Source organism: Eschrichtius robustus, chromosome 19 (genome assembly GCF_028021215.1).
Source record: "Eschrichtius robustus isolate mEscRob2 chromosome 19, mEscRob2.pri, whole genome shotgun sequence".
NCBI classification, from domain to species: domain Eukaryota; kingdom Metazoa; phylum Chordata; class Mammalia; order Artiodactyla; family Eschrichtiidae; genus Eschrichtius; species Eschrichtius robustus.
The window spans coordinates 32536284-32556159 of record NC_090842.1 but is presented as its reverse complement, the minus strand read 5'-3'; the positions used below and the strand labels follow the sequence as shown (position 1 = coordinate 32556159).

General features: G+C 38.8%; 1 protein-coding gene across 1 annotated transcript in view; it reads right to left on the bottom strand.

Moving 5' to 3' along the window:
- TOX3 (TOX high mobility group box family member 3) overlaps positions 1–19876 on the bottom strand; it is a 105876-nt gene that overhangs the window by 4658 nt on the left and 81342 nt on the right. Inside the window, exons 4-6 of the mRNA XM_068528309.1 lie at positions 6572–6841; positions 2253–2480; positions 541–621 (exon numbers count right to left, since the gene is read on the bottom strand). Of these exons, the coding sequence (XP_068384410.1) occupies positions 541–621; positions 2253–2480; positions 6572–6841 (579 nt within the window). The remainder of the gene's footprint in view (positions 1–540; positions 622–2252; positions 2481–6571; positions 6842–19876) is intronic.

Sequence of the window (19876 nt, the reverse complement as noted above, 5' to 3'; positions counted from 1 at the left end):
CAGGGCCCATTGTATACTCTGTGTATAATACATGCATACATGTCTTTTTAAAAGTACTTGGAACATAATTTTATTTTAAATAATCGTGAGGCTTATTTATTTATATGATGTGGAAGAGTTTGGTCAAAAACGCAACATTCTCTATGATATTATATCCTCTATCATGCAACCATTGGAGAATTTATGACCTGATGTCCAAAAATGCCTGACAAAAATACTTCTCAGTTTAAATAGAGGACATTAACACAGATCTCAGTCCCCGACGGGAAGAAAGGGGCTGTTTGAAATCTGTCTAAATAGCTTCAACATACATATATAGAGATCAGTGACTCTTGGAAACAATTTGGATTCATCAGCTTGAATGAACACTTATTTTCCATGCCATCCTTGGGGTGATCTCTAATGGGAACAAATAAGTTTATGAGTTGTTCGAGATGCTTTTTTTTTTTTTAATCAACTCGAAGAGGAGTTGCATTTATGATTTCAATGCTCCAGGGCTCCTAACTCTCTCAGACACTGGCCGCCCCTGTCCGGGTTTACCTTAGAAACGAGGCTGGCCCTATATGCAGCCAGGGCTTTCAGGTATTCTTTTTTGGCGGCTTCCGTTTTCCTTTTATAGACCTATTAAAAGACCACAATTAGCACCACCTTTAGCACACACATTCTCGGCCATAAAATAACTGCTGGGCAAATTACGTCGCAACAGAACTCACATAAAAAGTTGGTCTCCCTGGCTTTGATTTTTAAATGTAGAAACACACACACAGATATTAGAACAAAATGAAACCCTGCCACCCTCACTGGGGCCCAACTCTGACGTTTACTATGGCAAACAGAAAAAGATTTCAGGTTGCAGCATGGAATTCATGAGAGTAACAGCTAAGGGCCTCCTGTTCGGGCAGTAAATAAGGTAACAAGGATGAAATTTGTGGCAAATGGTTTAAATTATAGAAAGTTAACGAGCTTCTCCATCCATGTCTTCTTTCCCTCACACCCATCTCTAAGCTGAAACAAACCAGAGGATGAAAAACCAACAATAATAGGGAAAGTGTGTGAAGACAGAAGAGAAAAGATGGAGGCCTTTCAACCTGGGTTTTCTTTTGGAGAAAAAAAAAGAAAAATCAGAGATAGTGAAAGATGAAAGATTTCCATTAGTGAGACCAGTGAGTTCCATAAATATATTCCAGTATATTAAACCTCATTTGGGCTTCCTTTTCTTAAACCGTGGTGTCTGATGGCTGGCTGTTATACCAAAGTGCAACTATCTTTTTCTCCAGAATTTAAAAGTTAGATGCAGCAGTTTGCCAGCCCCCTTAGGATTACATTTCTAGGGTAGAAAATCAGTCTGCCGCATAGAGCATGAAGCTCAGTGCCAACAAACAGGCAGATTCTACAGTTGCACCATCCCAAGGTAACCAGTTGGTAGGAATGAGAAGGAAGAAGGAAAGAAAGAGAGAGAGAGAGAGGGAGGGAGGGAGAAAGGAAGGAAGGAAGGAAGGAAGAAAGAGAAAGAAAATCAAGGGTTTTACACTCCTTATTCCTGAAACAATTATTCTGGTTTATTACTAATAGGGGTCTATTCTTGTGAGGATATGGAAAATCAACGCCTATGAATGGTCACTGGAGCTTCATGCAAGGAGTCAGGGGAGGACTGAGCCCCAAGGAAACCATTCTTCTCTCCATTTGTGTGGAGGACTTGCATGGGGAAAGATGGGAAGCTGGACCCTAAGGAAGTGTCTCCCACCAGCATGGCTAATCTCTCAATGCCTCTCATACAGCCACGCTTTCAAATGAACTTGGAATAAAATTTCAAATGCCCGATGACAATAATGAGACACGCAGAGTCAGCTTCAAAGTTTGGAAACCCCCCAGGAGAGCACAAGAGTTCAGAAAGATGATCAAAAAAAAAAGGCAAGCAGGATGGACCTAATCCCTTTGCAGTGCCTTTTTTGAACAAAGGGGGGAAAAATTCCGCATTATTTAAAATGAAAAGATGATCATCAAAAGTTTATGCTTGCAGGATACTACCTGGATCTCCTCCAACTCTCTTCTGAATGGGTTCTGAACACACACCCTTAAGGGAACTGAGAAATCCGTATAACTGCAGAGTGGTTTGGGTTTATATGTTTGTGTTTTTTAATTCCATAGCTTAGAAAGGCTTTCATGAGAAGCAATCATATTAAGTGGATGTATTCACTCAGAAAAGGTGTAAAGAATAATCTTGCAATGACCATGATGGATCTTTGCCTCACCTGCTTTTGTTCTTCTCCAAGGCTGTCCCACATAGATGCTACGATTTTTGAGACCTCTCCAAAGGTTGCGTTAGGGTTTTGACCTTTAATTGCAGCCTGTGTGTCTCTGAAAAACAGGGCATATGCTGACACTGGCTTCTGTGGCTCATTGGGATCTTTCTTTTTCTTTTTCTTTGGAGTCTTGGGCTTCTTGCCAGAATCTGGAGCAGCTCTTTTCTCTCCAATGGCCTGCAAAGCAGGAAGAAAATTCACTGCCTAGAATGTAGTTGCAGAGAATGCAGAAAGACTTACTCAGGTCCCCAATCGTTCTTTTAAGGTTTTGTTAAACATCATCAACAGATGAATCACCACCAAATGTGGGGGAGGGGTAAATTTGCTTAGAGTTAACTGGACAGCAGAGATTAGCATTTAGAACATTGATTAATGAGACCCAGAAGTATCTTCAATACATTCGCAACATATGCTCTAAATAGCAATTATGAATAATGAAAAACAGAATGCTCTGTACCAAGTAATGCCATATATATATGGGCTACACATGTACCCATAAACAAAATATTTTACATTTTCAAAGGTCTTAGAAGTAAACCTAAATACTATTCAGGATGTTGATCATATTCAGATATTTTGTATAAGGTCCCTTAGCCATAGAGGCATACCATATGTATGATCAGTCTGAATTGATTTTTTTGAGGCTTGGTCTTTTATTTTACCAGAATATGACTTTGCTAATGGTCTCCGGAAACTCAAATGGAAATTAGCTCTAATCCCTAAGCTTGCACAATAAGGGAAAGGTCACTTTTATTTTCTAAAACAATAAAAAACTTCCTAAAGAATAGGATAACAAGAAATGTAAAAATGTCAAAACTCTAAGTAGAGCTAGAAAGGAAATTGATAATCTTCATAAAATTAAAAACCTGTAAAAGAGCAGCAACAGTAGATACTTAAAATCGCCAAGGCTAAAAAGAAGACTAATAAGACGATGTTTATTATTACATATAGTAAGTAACCCTGCCCACAAGAATTCTGGCCTAGAGACGCTCACACATATTCACAATGAACTCTGAAACTGAAACCATAGAGATGATATGGGTACAGTTCCCCAAATTTATATACCACTGAGCTCCAATACTCACCTGCTACCATCATCTAATTTCAACAATCATATAAAATACTCATCAGAGAAGCAGGGGAAATGATTTATCAACCTTGTTTTATCTCCCCCTAGATTATGATATGACTATATTGGAGATCATTTTGCAGTTAACTTCATCAAGAATGCTGAAGTGTTTGACAAAATCTGTTTTAGAAGCCAGCCTTGGGCAAGATCAACAGAGATAGATTCAAGTAGTAACAGATTGGCTTTTAATGGCCTTGAGTCTTGAATCTTAATTCAAATTTTCCAAGAGTATCATTACTTTCTGAAAGAGGGTCATTGGGAACTTAATCCAATAACTAGCATTCTTAGGGAGGAAACTGATAAGTAACTTTTCTTTGAGAGCTCTGAACCCTCAAGGTGTTAGGAAACCAAGAGCCTACTTGTTGGTGGGCCTGTTGTTTGTACTGAGTGATAACCACACCCATACTTTATACACATAGTTTATGCACTTCAGTAGGTGTTAAGCTAGATCTCACCTCTCCTCCAAAATGCCATCTTTCATAACTCACACGATTAATTCAATAAAATTCTGTAGACCTCATAGTCTTTTTTCTAAATCCTCAGAATAAGTGCAACTTGTTTAATCTAGTTAATGAATCTGAACTTGCAAGGGAGTCAGATGTCTTTTCAATTAGAGCTTCAACTGGAGCCAAGTTATCCTTCAATGAAAAAATATTACGTAAGCCACATAAAAAAATATATATACACAGAGTTTTCTAACTGAGTCAAACAACTCTATTCTTTTCTTGGAAGAGAATTTGGCACTGTTTGCACCAACAATACCCTGTCCAATGGCAAGATGAAAGTTATTTCCAGTTAAAGCTTTTTCCAAATAAGAAGAGTTCTATTTCACTCTTTGTAAAACAACATTCAAGTGTTGACAACCTTTGATGTCTTTCTTGGACAACCATGACTTCCCCTAATCATCATTAGCTTTTAAGAATAAACCCGAAATGAAGAATCTCACAGTGTAAATAAAAGCTCAGAATTAATTCTCCTAAAGAAACTTCTGCATAGTTGACTCAAAGGGCTGTGAAAAAATGGAGAAATAGCTTTACCCAAAAGACATAATCAACAATAATGTTAATCTTCCTTTTTCAGCTAAGTTGCTTAAGAGATATATTGGATTCCTTGTCTTTACACAAAACCTAGACCCTGGCTTAAAATGGAACAAGCTAAGAGTCACATAAAAGGTTCTCTTTAGAGGTGACAATTTCAGATTGATACAGAGGTAAGTATTAAGATCAGTTGGAATGTGAACCAAATGAAAGGACTCCATTTGAACTGTGTAATAGCCAGTTGTAACTCAGCTGTATCTTATACACATCCCTCGAGTTTCTTTATTACTTCCCACTTCATCCCACTGAAGTCCTTGTGAGTGTGAGCAGAGACTGCTAAGTGCATTTCCCCACCTTGTGTCCAGTGGGGAGTTAACATAATGGGATAGACCAAGCCCTCTTTCTTAAAATCCCTGCAACATTTCTCCTCTTTTCAGCTAACCTCCCTCCTCTTTTCATCACCCGCAATCTTTTCCAGCTCCTCTTCTTCCATTTCTATTTAAACATAAATGATGCTCAAGGTAAAAATAAATGATGCTCAATGTTCTGGTCTTGTCTTGCTCCTTATGCACGCTGAGAAATCCTGATTACTTCTATGTGCTCACATCTATGTGCAGATGGTCCCCAAATCTGTAGCTCCATCTCCAACAGACTGAGTTCTAGACTCACATGGAAGCAACTCAAATTCAACCCCTTACCATGTCAAACTCTCATCTTCCCCATGGGGGAAAAAAAACAACACTCCTCTCTTCGTAGGTTGAGCCTCTCCATTTACTGATATCCCCGCTGGCTCTCAAACTAAAACCCAGTGTATCTTTTATTCCTTCAAATTCCAGGGGATCACCAAACCTTAATAGATGATTCTTTCTCTTGAATGTCTCACTAATCTGGCACCTCCTGTCCATGCCTTCCTTTGCTAAAATAAAAGCAAACACTTCATAACAAAAGGACGTTTTAATTGAGTTCCTTCTCTCTGGTCCCTCTCTTTATAACACATTCTATATACAGCCCAAGTTATCTTTCTAAAGCATAAATTTGCTTATGCCATTCCTCTATGCAAATAAATAATCAGCTCTCAACTACCAACAGGAGAAAGGCTACCACATTTCAGCCATTTCTTTCTTCAACTCATTTCTTTCTTCCCCCATGTCACACTGCTCACGATACCCATAAATGGACATGTAATTTCATTGCTCTTTCTACCAGAATGCTGGCCTCTCTCTTCTGCCTCACAAACTTTTTATGTATCCTCTTAGACCTAATTCAAACATCACCTTCTCAATAAAGACTTCCTCAAATCACTCTCCTAAGCAGAATCGATGACCATCTCAGCACACCAGATACATCAATTATACCTCTAATCACATCTGGAGCTAGTTTTAAACATTGCTATTTGTTCCCAGTGGGAAGTCCCAGGGGCAATAATTCTCTTAGAAATCTTTGTATCACCAGAACGAAGTAAAACGTCAAGCACAGAGTAAGTGTACCACACATAATTAATAAATGAGGAATGAGTAATTGTGTACCTACAAGTAAGTTCAGTGAAACAGAATACTTTTCTAGGCATTCAGAAAAGTCATACCTGCAACTAAGTTTTTACTTCACCTTGTGCATATTTGAATCATGTGTCATTTCCCTGACAAAAGCAAAGACGTAAAACGACTGGAACTTACTACGTGATAAACCTCGTCAAAGGTGCAAGACTGTCCAATGGGGCAGCAGTTCAGCCAACTAACCAGATGCAACTTGCCTACCCGGACATTAACTTAGAACCAGAGCAGTTCAGAATTTCTGGAAAGTCTAGTGCAAGCCTTCCCTTTTGCTGATTTAGGAAAATTAAGCCTACAAGAGTTAAGGGACTTACTCAATGCCTTACAACTACTAGGAGAAGCCAGATCTTCCGATTTTCAGTTGAATACACTTTCCACAGAAAATAAGTAAATATAAAAGAGTGAAGAAAAAAATTAAACCACCATAAATTCAAATGCTACTCCAAATCCATGAAGCAAAAGAAGGTACTACTGTGAATGAAATTCAAACACATGCGCATGGGGTGATTCCCAATTCTCTGGTAGGTTATATACTAAAGGCAATTAACTCACTCTGTTGGATTCATCAGCATCCTCTTCGTTGATGGAGCTAGAAGGGGAGGGAGTCGCCGATTTGCTCGCTGGAGGTGAAGGAGACGTGTGGGGCACACTGGCACCTCCCAAATTCAACCCCAACTGGGCGCTGAGCTGAGACTGGTTGATGGTGGTGAGCTGGGCAGGAGGCATGATTCCAGAGCGAGCAGCATCGGTCATGTGGACGATGGACCTCATGATCAGGGAGGGATCCTGACGGTATTGTGAAACTTGTGTGTGGCTCTGATCCTAAAGGGGCAACAGCAAGGGGGGGAATTCTTAGTTTTCCCAAACATCAATGAGCTTACAGGGGTTGGGAACGAAACGGGGAAAGGGGATCAAAAGGTACCAACTGCCAGTTACAAAATAAGTACATCATAAGGATGTAATACACAGCATGATGGCTGTAGGTAACGGGACCGTACTGCATATTGGAAAGTTGCTAAGAGAGTAGATCATAAAAGTCCTCTTCACAATAAAAAAAAAAAACCTTTTTTGTAACTGTATGATGACAAATGTTAACTAGACTTACTGTGGTGATAATTTCGCAATATATACAAATATCTGATCATTACACTGTACACCTGAAACTAATATAATATTAGATGTCAATTATACCTCAATTTAAAAAAAACAATGAACTTATAATGTCAGCAGTTCCTTAGATAGGTTTGACTTGTAATTTTGATAGATCTGACTTATCTCAGGATAGCTATGAATTATCTAGTTATTATCTAGTTATTAATTTATTAATGAGAAGGACTCATGCCAGAAAGCTGAAAGGTCAAAAGCACAAAGCCCAAATCATCCAGCCTAGTCTATTGCACCAGAGAACTATCACTGGATGACTTAACTAAGTGATAACAAAACACTACTAGCAAAGGGAAGAGAAACAGCCGCCTCTTGCTTCGTACTGAGGAAACTGATGACAAGGAAAGGGTGGAAACAGAGGTCTAACCCTTTCAGGCTCACCAGTTGGTTTGCCATCCTTCTCCGGCACAGTTCTGGTTCTATTACCCTTTCCCCAGCTCTGCAAAAGGGGAGAATCAGTTCTCTATTTCATCCTCCCAGGCACACCTGTGCCATATAGAGAGGATGGACTAGAGAAGCACAGAGCAAGCATCTGTTTGCTTCAGGGCACCCTCTCTGTAAAACTCTCTGTGGTTAACCAGAGGGTCAGTCCAATTCTGAATTACATTGTCAAGGGCATTTGGAAGTCATTCCATGTCCTCAGGATTGGATATCACTTTTTTCATCTTAAACCTGCTTTGTTTTCTTCTGTTCAACCCATCTGATTTAATGTACTAATGAATTTTTTAAAATATGTATAAGGAGGAGGTAAAGACAATCAGAATTAGCTTCTCTGAAAGTTACTGCCGTCACTTCAAACATAGCCTTCTCTGTTTTTGGGCAGTCATATAAAAGGCTTTAGAGTTGCTTCTTCTTCTTTTAATTCCAAAGAATCAAAAAATGAAGACATGCTTTTCAAATGACTTACTTTAAGACTTGTCATTTAGAGTGAGTCTGTGATTTTCTTGAAACCAAATTCTCCTGACTCACAGTGACCCAGAATCTAATTTTATACACAAGCCTATGAATTCCTCTTTTGAATCTTTCTGATAAGGCTTATTTTGCTCTTTAAAGAAACAAATGAATTTTAACTGGGAGCGTTAGGTTTCTTAATCTTAAATATTATAATGCCACAAAATAAGAAGCCAGAGCTATCAGTAGGAAACTAGTTGAATAAATCATGATCGACCATACTACAAAGTATTATGAAGCTTTTTAAAATAATGAATTAGATTTATGTGTATTGACCTAGAGAAATGATTCTCAATTTTGGCTCTAATGACATTTTGGACCAGATAATTCTTTGCTGTGGGAGCTGTCCTTTGCATTGCAGGATGTTAACAGTAACCTTGGCCTCCACCTACTAGATGCCAGTAGCAACCTCCCTCCCCTCACCAGTCATGACAATCAAAAATGTCTCCAGACGTTGCCCCCTGGAGGGCAAAACTGCTCCCAGTTCTAGAGAACCACTAATCTAGAGTGATATGCAAGATATAGCAAGTGAAAAAGCAAGTTGCAAAATAGAGTACAGCCCCTTTTTGTTTAAAAAAAAAAAGTGTATAAACAATGGTTGCATTATATTGGATTGGATTGGAGGGGTAAGGAGGGGAGCATCTTAACTTTTTCCATTTACAAAAACACAAAACAAAAGAAACAAAAACTAAAACACTCTAGTTAGGAAAAACTAAAAAGGGGGCTTCCCTGGTGGCGCAGTGGTTGAGAGTCTGCCTCCCGATGCAGGGGACATGGGTTCAAGCCCTGGTCTGGGAGGATCCCACATGCCGCGGAGCAACTGGGCCCGTGAGCCACAACTACTGAGCCTGCGCGTCTGGAGCCTGTGCTCCACAACAGGAGAGGTCGCGATAGTGAGAGGCCCGCGCACCGCGATGAAGAGTGGCCCCCGCTCGCCGCAACTAGAGAAAGCCTGCGCACGGAAACGAAGACCCAACACAGCCAAAAATAAATAAATAAATAAATTAATTTAAAAAAAAAACTAAAAAGAGAGACAAGTAGTTAAAATAGTCTGTAGCTAATTGTTAGGGTTTAATATTAAACATACAAATTTTCCACTTCTTAATGATTTCTGAGTTACCAAATTCCTGTGGAATCCTGGAGAAATGTGTCACTCATATCAGAACAACCCCAACTGTTCTTTGTCTCACTGACAATATCCTTTTCCACTACTCCTAAAATATTACATTCTCCTGGCAGGCATCCTTCTGCAGACTGGTATGACAAAAGTGGATTTTACGCTATCAGTTTGTCCTAATTTCTTTTTATTAGCATTCTTCACACATTTAGCTATTTCTCTTCAAAAATCTGAGCTGACTGTCCACTCTTCTGCATTCTTTTAAAGTTCCACCATTTCTTGCTTACGTCACTTCCAGCCCCCCACTCCTGGGATTTAAGCTATCTTATTCTTTTCTTTTTTTTTTTTAAACGTCTTTATTGGATTATAATTGCTTTACAATGGTGTGTTAGTTTCTGCTGTATAACTAAGTGAATCAGCTACTGTATACATATATCCCCATATCCCCTCCCTCTTGCACCTCCCTCCCACCCTCCCTATCCCACCCCTCTAGGTGGTCACAAAGCACCTAGCTGATCTCCCTGTGCTATGCGGCTGCTTCCCACTAGCTATCTGTTTTACATTTGGTAGTGTATATATGTCCATGCCACTCTCTCACTTCTTCCCAGCTTACCCTTCCCCCTCCCCGTGTCCTCAAGTCCATTCTCTATGTCTGCGTCTTTACTCCTGTCCTGCCCTTAGGTTCTTCAGAACCATTTTTTTCCCCTTTTTTTAGATTCCATGTATATGTGTTAGCATATGGTATTTGTTTTTCTCTTTCTGACTTACTTCACTCTGTATGACAGACTCTAGGTCCATCCACCTCACTGCAAATAACTCAATTTCGTTTCTTTTTAAGGCTGAGTAATATTCCATTGTATATATGTGCCACATCTTCTTTATCCATTCATCTGTCGATGGACACTTAGGTTGCTTCCATGTCCTGGCTATTGTAAACAGAGCTGCAATGAACATTGGGGTGCATGTGTCATTTTGAATTATGGTTTTCTCAGGGTATATGCCCAGTAGTGGGATTGCTGGGTCATATGGTAGTTCTATTTTTAGTTTTTTAAGGAACCTCCATACTGTTCTCCATAGTGGCTGTATCAATTTACATTCCCACCAACAGTACAAGAGGGTTCCCTTTTCTCCACACCCTCTCCAGCATTTATTGTTTGTAGATTTTTTTGATGATGGCCATTCTGACTGGTGTAAGGTGATACCTCACTGTAGTTTTGATTTGCATTTCTCTAATGATTAGTGATGTTGAGCATCCTTTCATGTGTTTGTTGGCAATCTGTATATCTTCTTTGGAGAAATGTCTATTTAGGTCTTCTGCCCATTTTTGGATTGGGTTTTTGTTTTTTTTTTTATATTGAGCTGCATGAGCTTAAGCTATCTTATTCTTAATTTTAGTCTCCAAATACATCTTTCAGAAGGCTTTTTAAAAGTCCTTTCAGACTTCTTTAAATCTAAGTAGTTTAAAATATCTACAGGCCACTCTAGAGTATTTTAATTCTGACTGAATAATAATAAATTAGTTAACTGGCATGGCCATGAAATATGAGGATACGATTTACACAGTTTTCTCATTAACTGAGGAGTCACTTTGTTTTCTTTACTTCTATGCCCATGAACATCAGCACGTATAGGTACTTGACTGATGCATCCCAGACCTACAGTATTTCAGAGGAATCTCATGGTCACACAGAAGGCGAAGGAGTTAGTTTTCTTGGCTTTATCCGCTCTTCCTGAATTCCACCTGCAATTTATGCCTTTATGATGGACCTGGTTGCCTGAGAGTTCCTGTTGACAAACAGCCAAGGTTCACAAACAAGGAACATTGACTGTATGTTTACTCGGGGCCAGGATTTGTGCTAAGCTTAATATGCATTTTCCAATTCAATCCTCTAACTTTCTGAATTAGATACTATTATACCTATTCTTAGCTAAGAGTGATTCCCTAGGCTACCAAGCTGGCTGGTGACTGCTTGATGGAGAAACTATGCTCTAGGGAGCCATGGTGCCACCACAGTGGAAGCACGTACTGACGGAGAGAGAGATGAATGGGGCTCTGAGCTCTGCACTGCCACCATCCATCCCCCTTTAACAAAAGCAACTCAGTTTTCATTTGTTTTATAAATTGAGATTCCTCACAACATTTCACCAAGAAAAAATGGGTTTTCCTGAAGCGGGGACAGTGTGAAAACCACTCCTGAAGCATACTGGTGGTGGGGCTAAGGTCTTGCCAAAACTTAGAGCCATCTACATGGTCTTCAGATCCAAAAACTGCTGGCCCACCTTTTCTAATCTCCCACAGGACAATACACCAAGGACCGTTAAAATATTGTCAAGTAACCTCTGAACCACGTAATCAATGCATCAAATTGTGCTAGCATTTACCACGGTACACAGCTCTCCAATAATAACTTCCTATGTGTAAGGATTACAGTATAAGATTAATGGTGAAAGTATCTCTTTAGAGAGTCAAGTACCTTTAGGGCCACCAATTATTAACAACTTCCTTAGGGAACCTGGAGATCCTGAAAAGCTACAATCATTTTCTATTATAAAAAAAAAAGGTAACCTTTAAAAGACACTTCCTTGGATCTTAGGATTTCTACCTAAAAAGAGAAAGATGTCAGCTCAGTTGAAAAGTGTTTACTGAGCACTTACTATGTGCCAGGCCAGATATCTTTGAAAACTAGAAAATTACCATACGATTCTTTTAAACATGACTCTAATTTAGAAGGGACTGATGAATTTACTATAACAAAGTGTAAGCAAGAATAATTCATATATACTCCTCCAAAATAGCTCACCATTTTTCCTACTAGTACTGACATGAGAAGAAAATGTATAACCATGGATATAGCCCTAAGAAATTTAATGCGTTTTTGAGACTTCCCTGGTGGCGCAGTGGTTAAGAATCCGCCTGCCAATGCAGGGGACACGGGTTCAAGCCCTGGTCTGGGAAGATCTCACATGCTGCAAAGCAACTAAGCCCGTGTGCCACAAATACTGAGCCTGCACTCTAGAGCCCACGAGCCACAACTACTGAGCCCACATGCCACAACTACTGAAGCCCGTGCGCCTAGAGTCCGTGCTCCACAACAGGAGAAGCCACCGCAATGAGAAGCCCGTGCACCCCAAAGAAGAGTAGCCCCCGCTCGCTGCAACTAGAGAAAGCCCGTGCGGCAACAAGACCCAACGCAGCCAAAAATGAATAAATTAATTTTAAAAAAAGATATTACATAGATATAGACTGTATTTCCCCACACTGTACATTAAAAAAAAAAGAAATTTAATGCATTTTTGTAAATCATTACGTTTCACTTATTAAAATTAAGCCTTGAAAGATTTACCAATGATCACTGAAAGGCAAAGCAACTAGTGGGTTATAAGAGATTGCTATTAGCACATCCAACAATAAGGACTGAATGCTGGTAGCTTCTTCAGCTCCTTTCACAATTATGTTTCATATGGAGAGTTTACTTGTATCACTTCCTAAACTGTTCATCATTTGGAAACAACTCATTCTCTCTTCGTATCTCACTCTGTCTTCTAATTGATGATATTAGATAAGAGTTTCTCAACTTCTGCAGTAATGACGTTTTGGTCTGGGTAATTCTTTGTTGGGAGAATGCATCATATTCTTTGCTTACAATGCACCTTGAGCATTGTAAATGCTTAACAGCATCTCTGGTCTCTACCCACTAGGTGCCAATAGCCTCCCCTCCCCCACAGGTTGTGACAACCATATGTTTCCAGACATTGGCAAATGTCCCCTGCTGGGCAAAATCCCCCCCCCCCTTCCCGGTTTGAGAATGACTTTATTAGACAAATATAATGGAAATCATCTTCTTGAGGGGGAGGAGGAGGGAGTGTCCAAAGATTAGGTTCTGTCTGTGAAAACAGAACACATATGCATAAACAAGATTCAAACTGTGATACTGTGAAAAAAATAAGCTATACAAAAAAAAAAAATTATTCTGGGGAGGGTAGCTACATTTGATTAAGTCAGCAGGAAAGGCCTCTCCAAGATGACTTTTGAGCCGATATCTAAAGAATGAGGAGAAGCCAATCAGGAAATGAGGAGAAAGTATGTTCCCAGCAGAGGGAAGAGCATATGCAAAGTCTGAGGTGGGAGAGGGCTTGGCACTCTTGAGAAATGGAAAGGAGACCCGTAGAGGTGGGAGCCGGGTAGGCAAGGTGAACAGTGAAATGCAATGGGATTGGAGAGATGGGAATGGGCCAGATCATGCAAGGTGGGGAAATCAGGGGATGCTTCCCTGCAGAGGTGACCCGCTGGGCTGAGGTGTAAAGGAAGAGAAGAAGCTAACTGAGCTAGAAAAGAGGGAAGAGCATCGTATGCAGAGAAGAAGAACTTGTACAAAGTCACGTGGCATAAGGAAGCACATCACGGATAAGTAAAGGAGAGGTCAGCATTACTGGCCAGGAAAAGCGAGGCTCGCTGTGAAGCTGGAGAGGCAAGTAATGGCCAAAGTAGCAGGTCTTGTAATCCATCCTAGATTTTATTCACGATGTAGAAGGATGCCACTCAAAGTTTAAAGGCTTGGTACCTATCCAGGGATATTACTCATTCCAATAAGTATTAACTGATCAGGGGACTTCCCTGGTGGTCCAGTGGTTACAACCCCGCCTTCCAGTGCAGGGGGTGGGGGTTCCATCCCTGGTCGGGGAGCTAAGATCCCAGATGCCTTGCAGCCAAAACACCAAAACATAAAACAGGAGCAATACTGTAACAAATTCAATTAAGACTTTAAAAATGGTCCACATAAAAAAAAAAAATCTTAAAAAAAATATTATCAACGGACAAAGGACTAATCTCCAAAATATATAAACAGCTCATGCAGCTCAATATTAAAAAAACAAACAACCCAATCCAAAAATGGGCAGAAGACCTAAATAGATATTTCTCCAAAGAAGACATACCGATGGCCAAGAAGCACATGAAAAGCTGCTCAACATCACTAATGACCAGAGAAATGCAAATCAAAGCTACAATGAGGTATCACCTCACACCAGTTAGAATGGGAATCATCAGAAAATCTACAAACAACAAATGCTGGAGAGGGTGTGGAGAAAAGGGAACCTATTGCACTGTTGGTGGGAATGTAAATTGATACAGCCACTATGGAGAACAGTATGGAGGTTCCTTAAAAAACTAAAAATAGAATTACCATATGATGCAGTAATCCCACTACTGGGCATATACCCAGGAAAAACCATAATTCAAAAAGACACATGCACCCCAGTGTTCACTGCAGCACTATTTACAATAGCCAGGTCATGGAAGCAACCTAAATGCCCATCGACAGATGAATGGATAAAGAAGATGTGGTACATATATACAATGGAATATTACTCAGCCATAAAAAGGAACGAAATTGGGACATTTGTAGAGACGTGGATGGACCTAGAGACTGTCATACAGAGTGAAGTAAGTCAGAAAGAGAAAAACAGATATCGTATATTAACGCATATATGTGGAACCTAGAAAAATGGTACAGATGAACCGGTTTGCAGGGCAGAAATAGAGACACAGATGTAGAGAACAAATGTATGGACACCAAGGGGGGAATGCGGCAGGAGGGGTGGGGTGGTGGTGGGATGAATTGGGAGATTGGGATTGACATGTAAACACTAATATGTATAAAATAGATAACTAATGAGAACCTGTTGTATAAAAAATAAATAAAATAAAATTCAAAAAAGAAAGTATTAACTGATCATACTTCATGGGCATCCATCAATTGTGGACAACTTGGATTTAATTATAAATAGTATAAATATACAGCCTAACACCTCAACTTATGTTTTGAAGAGTACTCAAGGATTAATTTTTGCAATCAGAAAGGTCATTCAGAATGGGCAGGCCATGGACTTCTAACAGGAAGCACATTGCCTTCTATCTATAAGTACAATTCAACGAAGCCTTTGCGCAACAATGCCTTGATGGTTTGTGTATGTCTTGGTAGGGGGAGTGCTCAGCTGAGGCTTGCCTCTCTCTCTACCTGATGAAAGAGCCTCTTTGTCCTTTGTTTTTTTAAAACAGGAAACCAAGGAATGGGGGATTTGGGGTAGAGGTCCCCCGTTTTCTTAAATTGCCTGAAATCCAGTCTACTATTGAACGTTAATCATTTGAGTGAATGGTTAAATATCTGAATAATTTTATATTAAAAAGGAAACTTTACATCACTAGCATAAATTAAAAGCTGGAATCACCATAATCAATGGAATGCCAGATAAATACTAAGTAAAGGAAGTATTGAATAATTCCATTACAGTCCATCTAAATATGCAGATCTGCCTAAGGTTCTGAGCCAGAGTTCTGCTTTCTCCTTTTTAAAAAGGATGAAAGAGAGATGTGAAAGACTCATTAGCCCCAAACTGAAACTTCCTTCTTGACTTAAGATTGAAAGAGAACGGAAAGTTGAAAAAATATCCCTACTGTGTAAATCACTGTGTTATATTACCATGTCCATACTTCATATAAGATATGTGGGGTTTGGGGGGATGGGAATGGGTTGCTCTTATTTCTTTAGCCAAGAAAACTCTCCCTCCTCTACATATTCAAATCTTTTTCACTCCTACTTTCGGCCTGGGAGCAAGGACCTGTCCCTCCACGAAGTCCTCTCAGAGTGAATTTCCCTTTCCTTCCCATGCCTGGAATTTATCTTTGTGATGCATACTTGGTGATACATAATCACACATCCTCCTGTTTTGCGTATTTGTTTCTTTTACAAATGTAAGATATAAGCTTTCGAAGAGATTTTTAAATTTTAAGTATCACACCTTATTCTATTTTATCTATTGATATTTTTACTCAGTTCAATGATGCTTACTTCCATCTGAGTTGATTTTATCACAAAGGATTTTTAAAAATCTAACATGCAAATGTATTTAATGCACCTTCCATCGACATTTACAAGTAAATATTCTCTGTAACACTGCAACATCAGGTTTTCATAATAAAGGGTAACATCTAATTAAGAAGCAGATAACCCAAATATATTAGAAAGTGCGACTATGAGCTTTTTTTCACTATGAGCTTTTTAAATCAATATTTCTTGAGAAATGGAGTAATTAATTATCAGTAATAAAAATTGCTTTGTATTAATAAATATCAGAGAACTACAAATAGGAAATCCAGTAATTTTATGCTCAATTATTTAGTTATGTCCTATAGCGGGATTAAAATTTTATTTCCGAATAAACAATCAATCAACATTTACGCGTAGCGAGTGCATTCCTAACCCAAATAGAAACTGAAACAAACACAGTCGTGCCAAATACACCAATGATAATTACAGACCTGCATACCCTAAACGTTATATTTATCAAAATATCTGCACCGAAATAGATACTTTTTACTTAATAACTACTCTCAGGGTTATAATCAAACATACCTACACATGAAAGTTTTGTGACAACCAGTCTTCCCCAAAGTTAATGAATAGTTTCTTAGCAAAATAAAAATTTCAAGAGTTTATCATAAAACAATGGTATTTTCTTATGTACCCTCTAACTCCTTTGTTTTACCAAGGAGTCAGCTCTGTGTTGATTTTATTCAATCCTAAATTAAAATTTTAAAGAGGAATTCCATTTTTACAGCTGTTGATACTTTTTAAAAACATTTTTAAAAAATATTTATTTATTTATTTATTTATTTATTTATTTATTTATTTATTTTTAAACTTCAATAGAAGGATAAATTTTTTTAAAAAATTTATTTATTTATTTATTTTTGGCTGTGTTGGGTCTTCGTTTCTGTGCGAGGGCTTTCTCTAGTTGCGGCAAGTGGGGGCCACTCTTCATCACGGTGCGCAGGCCTCTCACTAAAGCGGCCTCTCTTGTTGCGGAGCACAAGCTCCAGACGCGCAGGCTCAGCAGCTGTGGCTCACGGGCCTAGTTGCTCCGCGGCACGTGGGATCTTCCCAGACCAGGGCTCGAACCCGTGTCCCCTGCATTGGCAGGAAGACTCTCAACCACTGCGCCACCAGGGAAGCCCCAGCTGTTGATACTTTAAACCTCCTCCCCACCTCCATTTTTATTTAGTATTAAGGTACGCTCTTAATAACAAATAAATATTCTTTCATTATCCTTTCATTCATTCATATATTCCACAAATATAATATTTATTGGGAGCCTCGTGTATTCCAGCCCAGACACTGTTCCAGGCCTGAGGATGACAGTAGCAAACAAGACAGATGAGGGGACAGGACAGGCTGTAAACAAGCAAAGGAGACCGTTTCTAAGGGTGACAAGTGAGGCCACAGTACAGGAGTAACTCTCATCCCTCTAAAAACTGTTTGAGCCATCAAGCCAGTTTTATTTGGGAATCTGAGTGATGTAGAATGGTGTGTCTTCTGTCCCTAACCCACAGGGAAATACTGCCAATTCTATAGAAGATTGTAACTGTAGAGTATATATGTTAAAAACAAGATACAGGGAAATAAACCATAGCCTAACTTTTTAATAACACGTTTCCTTGAATGGGATAAATCAACCAAGTAATCACGTGTTGCCCTTCACAAGAGCTAATTGAGTTTTGTAGAAGTTTGGAACACGCCCTCCTTTAATACATGATCCTAAAGTTAACTCAACCTTAAAGACAACGTTCATATGTTCCGGGTCAGTAGGCATTTCCAGGCCGAGAATAAAGAATATTTCTTTTAAGCTGTGTATGGTACAAGGCTATTTGCTCTACCGAGAAAGGAAGCTCATAAAATGTCTGTGGCTTGGGTATTTTGGGCAGACGATTGTCCAGGTGTAGCAACAGTTAATTAAAGTCGACTTTGGACAACATGCCTCTTTGAAGCAGTCATCAGACTCCGAATTTTTCTGTTACATGGAAGAGACACTGCTGACCAAGAACTCAGTTTGATAAATGATCAGTCTCTAATGATTAAGAACAATATATAGCACCTAATAGGTGCTCAGCAAATGTCTGCTAGAGTTAATATGGTTTTAATTATATACTTTGGCCTTGGAACAGATAGGTCCCATTCCACTCAAAGTGAGTTATTTTGCTTATATAAGATGTGCCTTTTCTATTGTTAATTTACAATAAGAATACATTTCGACCATGACCTGACCAAAAATAAACATTACTGAGTTAATCGTTCAATTTGTATGAGAACTTGTTGGTCCCCCCAATGGCTAAATGGTAATCGTCCTGTGGAATTTAGCTCTGCAGCCTCTATTGACAATGGCAATGAACCTGTCCATAACAATAATAAGGGCTTGTTTTAATAGAATGTTCCATGCATTAAACACATTAATGACCCATGAAATAACTGTTTTATCTGTAACACATTAAGCTACATTGCTAAAACGATGTATTAATTGAAAAGTCTGGGATTTCTCTTAACGTAAGATTTTGGATAGTACAAAAGTGGCATGAAAGTTATTTTGTGAAAATAAAAATAATTCAGAATTAGACCCCTACTAAACGACTGTACGAAAAATCAAAACTTCTAAAATAAGCCTGGTAATTTTAGGAGTATTATTTTGATACATTCTTATTTTTCTGATCAAAAATGATGTCTGTCTGGATTATGACATAAGAGCTTTGTGAATATTTTAAAAGCTGGTACTTTTCTTCTCTGTGTGCATACCTTCTGTAGGACTTTTTCCTCTCTTATTCTCTTTCCTTAACGGGTACAGAGACTGCCATACCCAAATTTAGCTCCCTTACTTCCATCTTTGTCAATTTTCTAGTACTATGTTTGATAGTATCAGAGCACCAGTAGTGTTTTCTATAAATATGTGCTATCGCAATTAAGTCCAAAGCAATATCAAACAGGAAACGTCGCTCTTCCAAACACGAAACATAATGCACGAAGAAAAAGTATGTGAATTATCAGTGTGTTTTATAAATTCTCTTTTGGGGGGCATACAAAATATCAGACTAGAGACAATTATTTTACTGTCTGTTTCTTGGATATCAAAGAGAATTTTGAAATTCATCAAAGCTAACCTTCTGTTATGTACAACAGGCTAAGCTGAAAAGAATGTTAACAAGTTCAATTTTCATTCAATCAGCACTACTGCTCTCTGAAATGTTTCATTGCAGGAAAGAAATAAAAATAATCTATATGGTAATTATGAGGATGAATCCCCCAGTAACTTTCAGCTACATGAAAGGTCAGTTCTATTCAAGATATTTTATCAGTCCCCTGCACATACTCCTGTCCTGTCATTTTAAATCTGAACAGCATTTTATTTTCCCATTTACTGCTACCTGCAGAATTAAGTACTTAAGCCAAATAAGAAAAAAAAAAAAAAAAAAAGAAATGTTGAATGCTGGCAAAGGCTATAATAGCATAGAGATAAATCGTTCAGCTGCTCTCTCTCAAGCCTCTAGGGCTGCAGATTTTTCTTCTCCTGGTGCACTGTGGGTATTCAAAACTTGTTCAACATGATTTCATTTCATTTCAGGCACTGCCTGAGAAAACTAAATTACAGAATCAATCATACAGAAGGTCAGAGTGAGACTTCATTACAAGTATTGCATGCTTGCATGAATATCTTTCATTTATGACTGACCCAATATGTCACAATAGCTGTCTAGTAAAAATAATCCACTTTCTGAAATTGATGTACTACTGATGTCAATG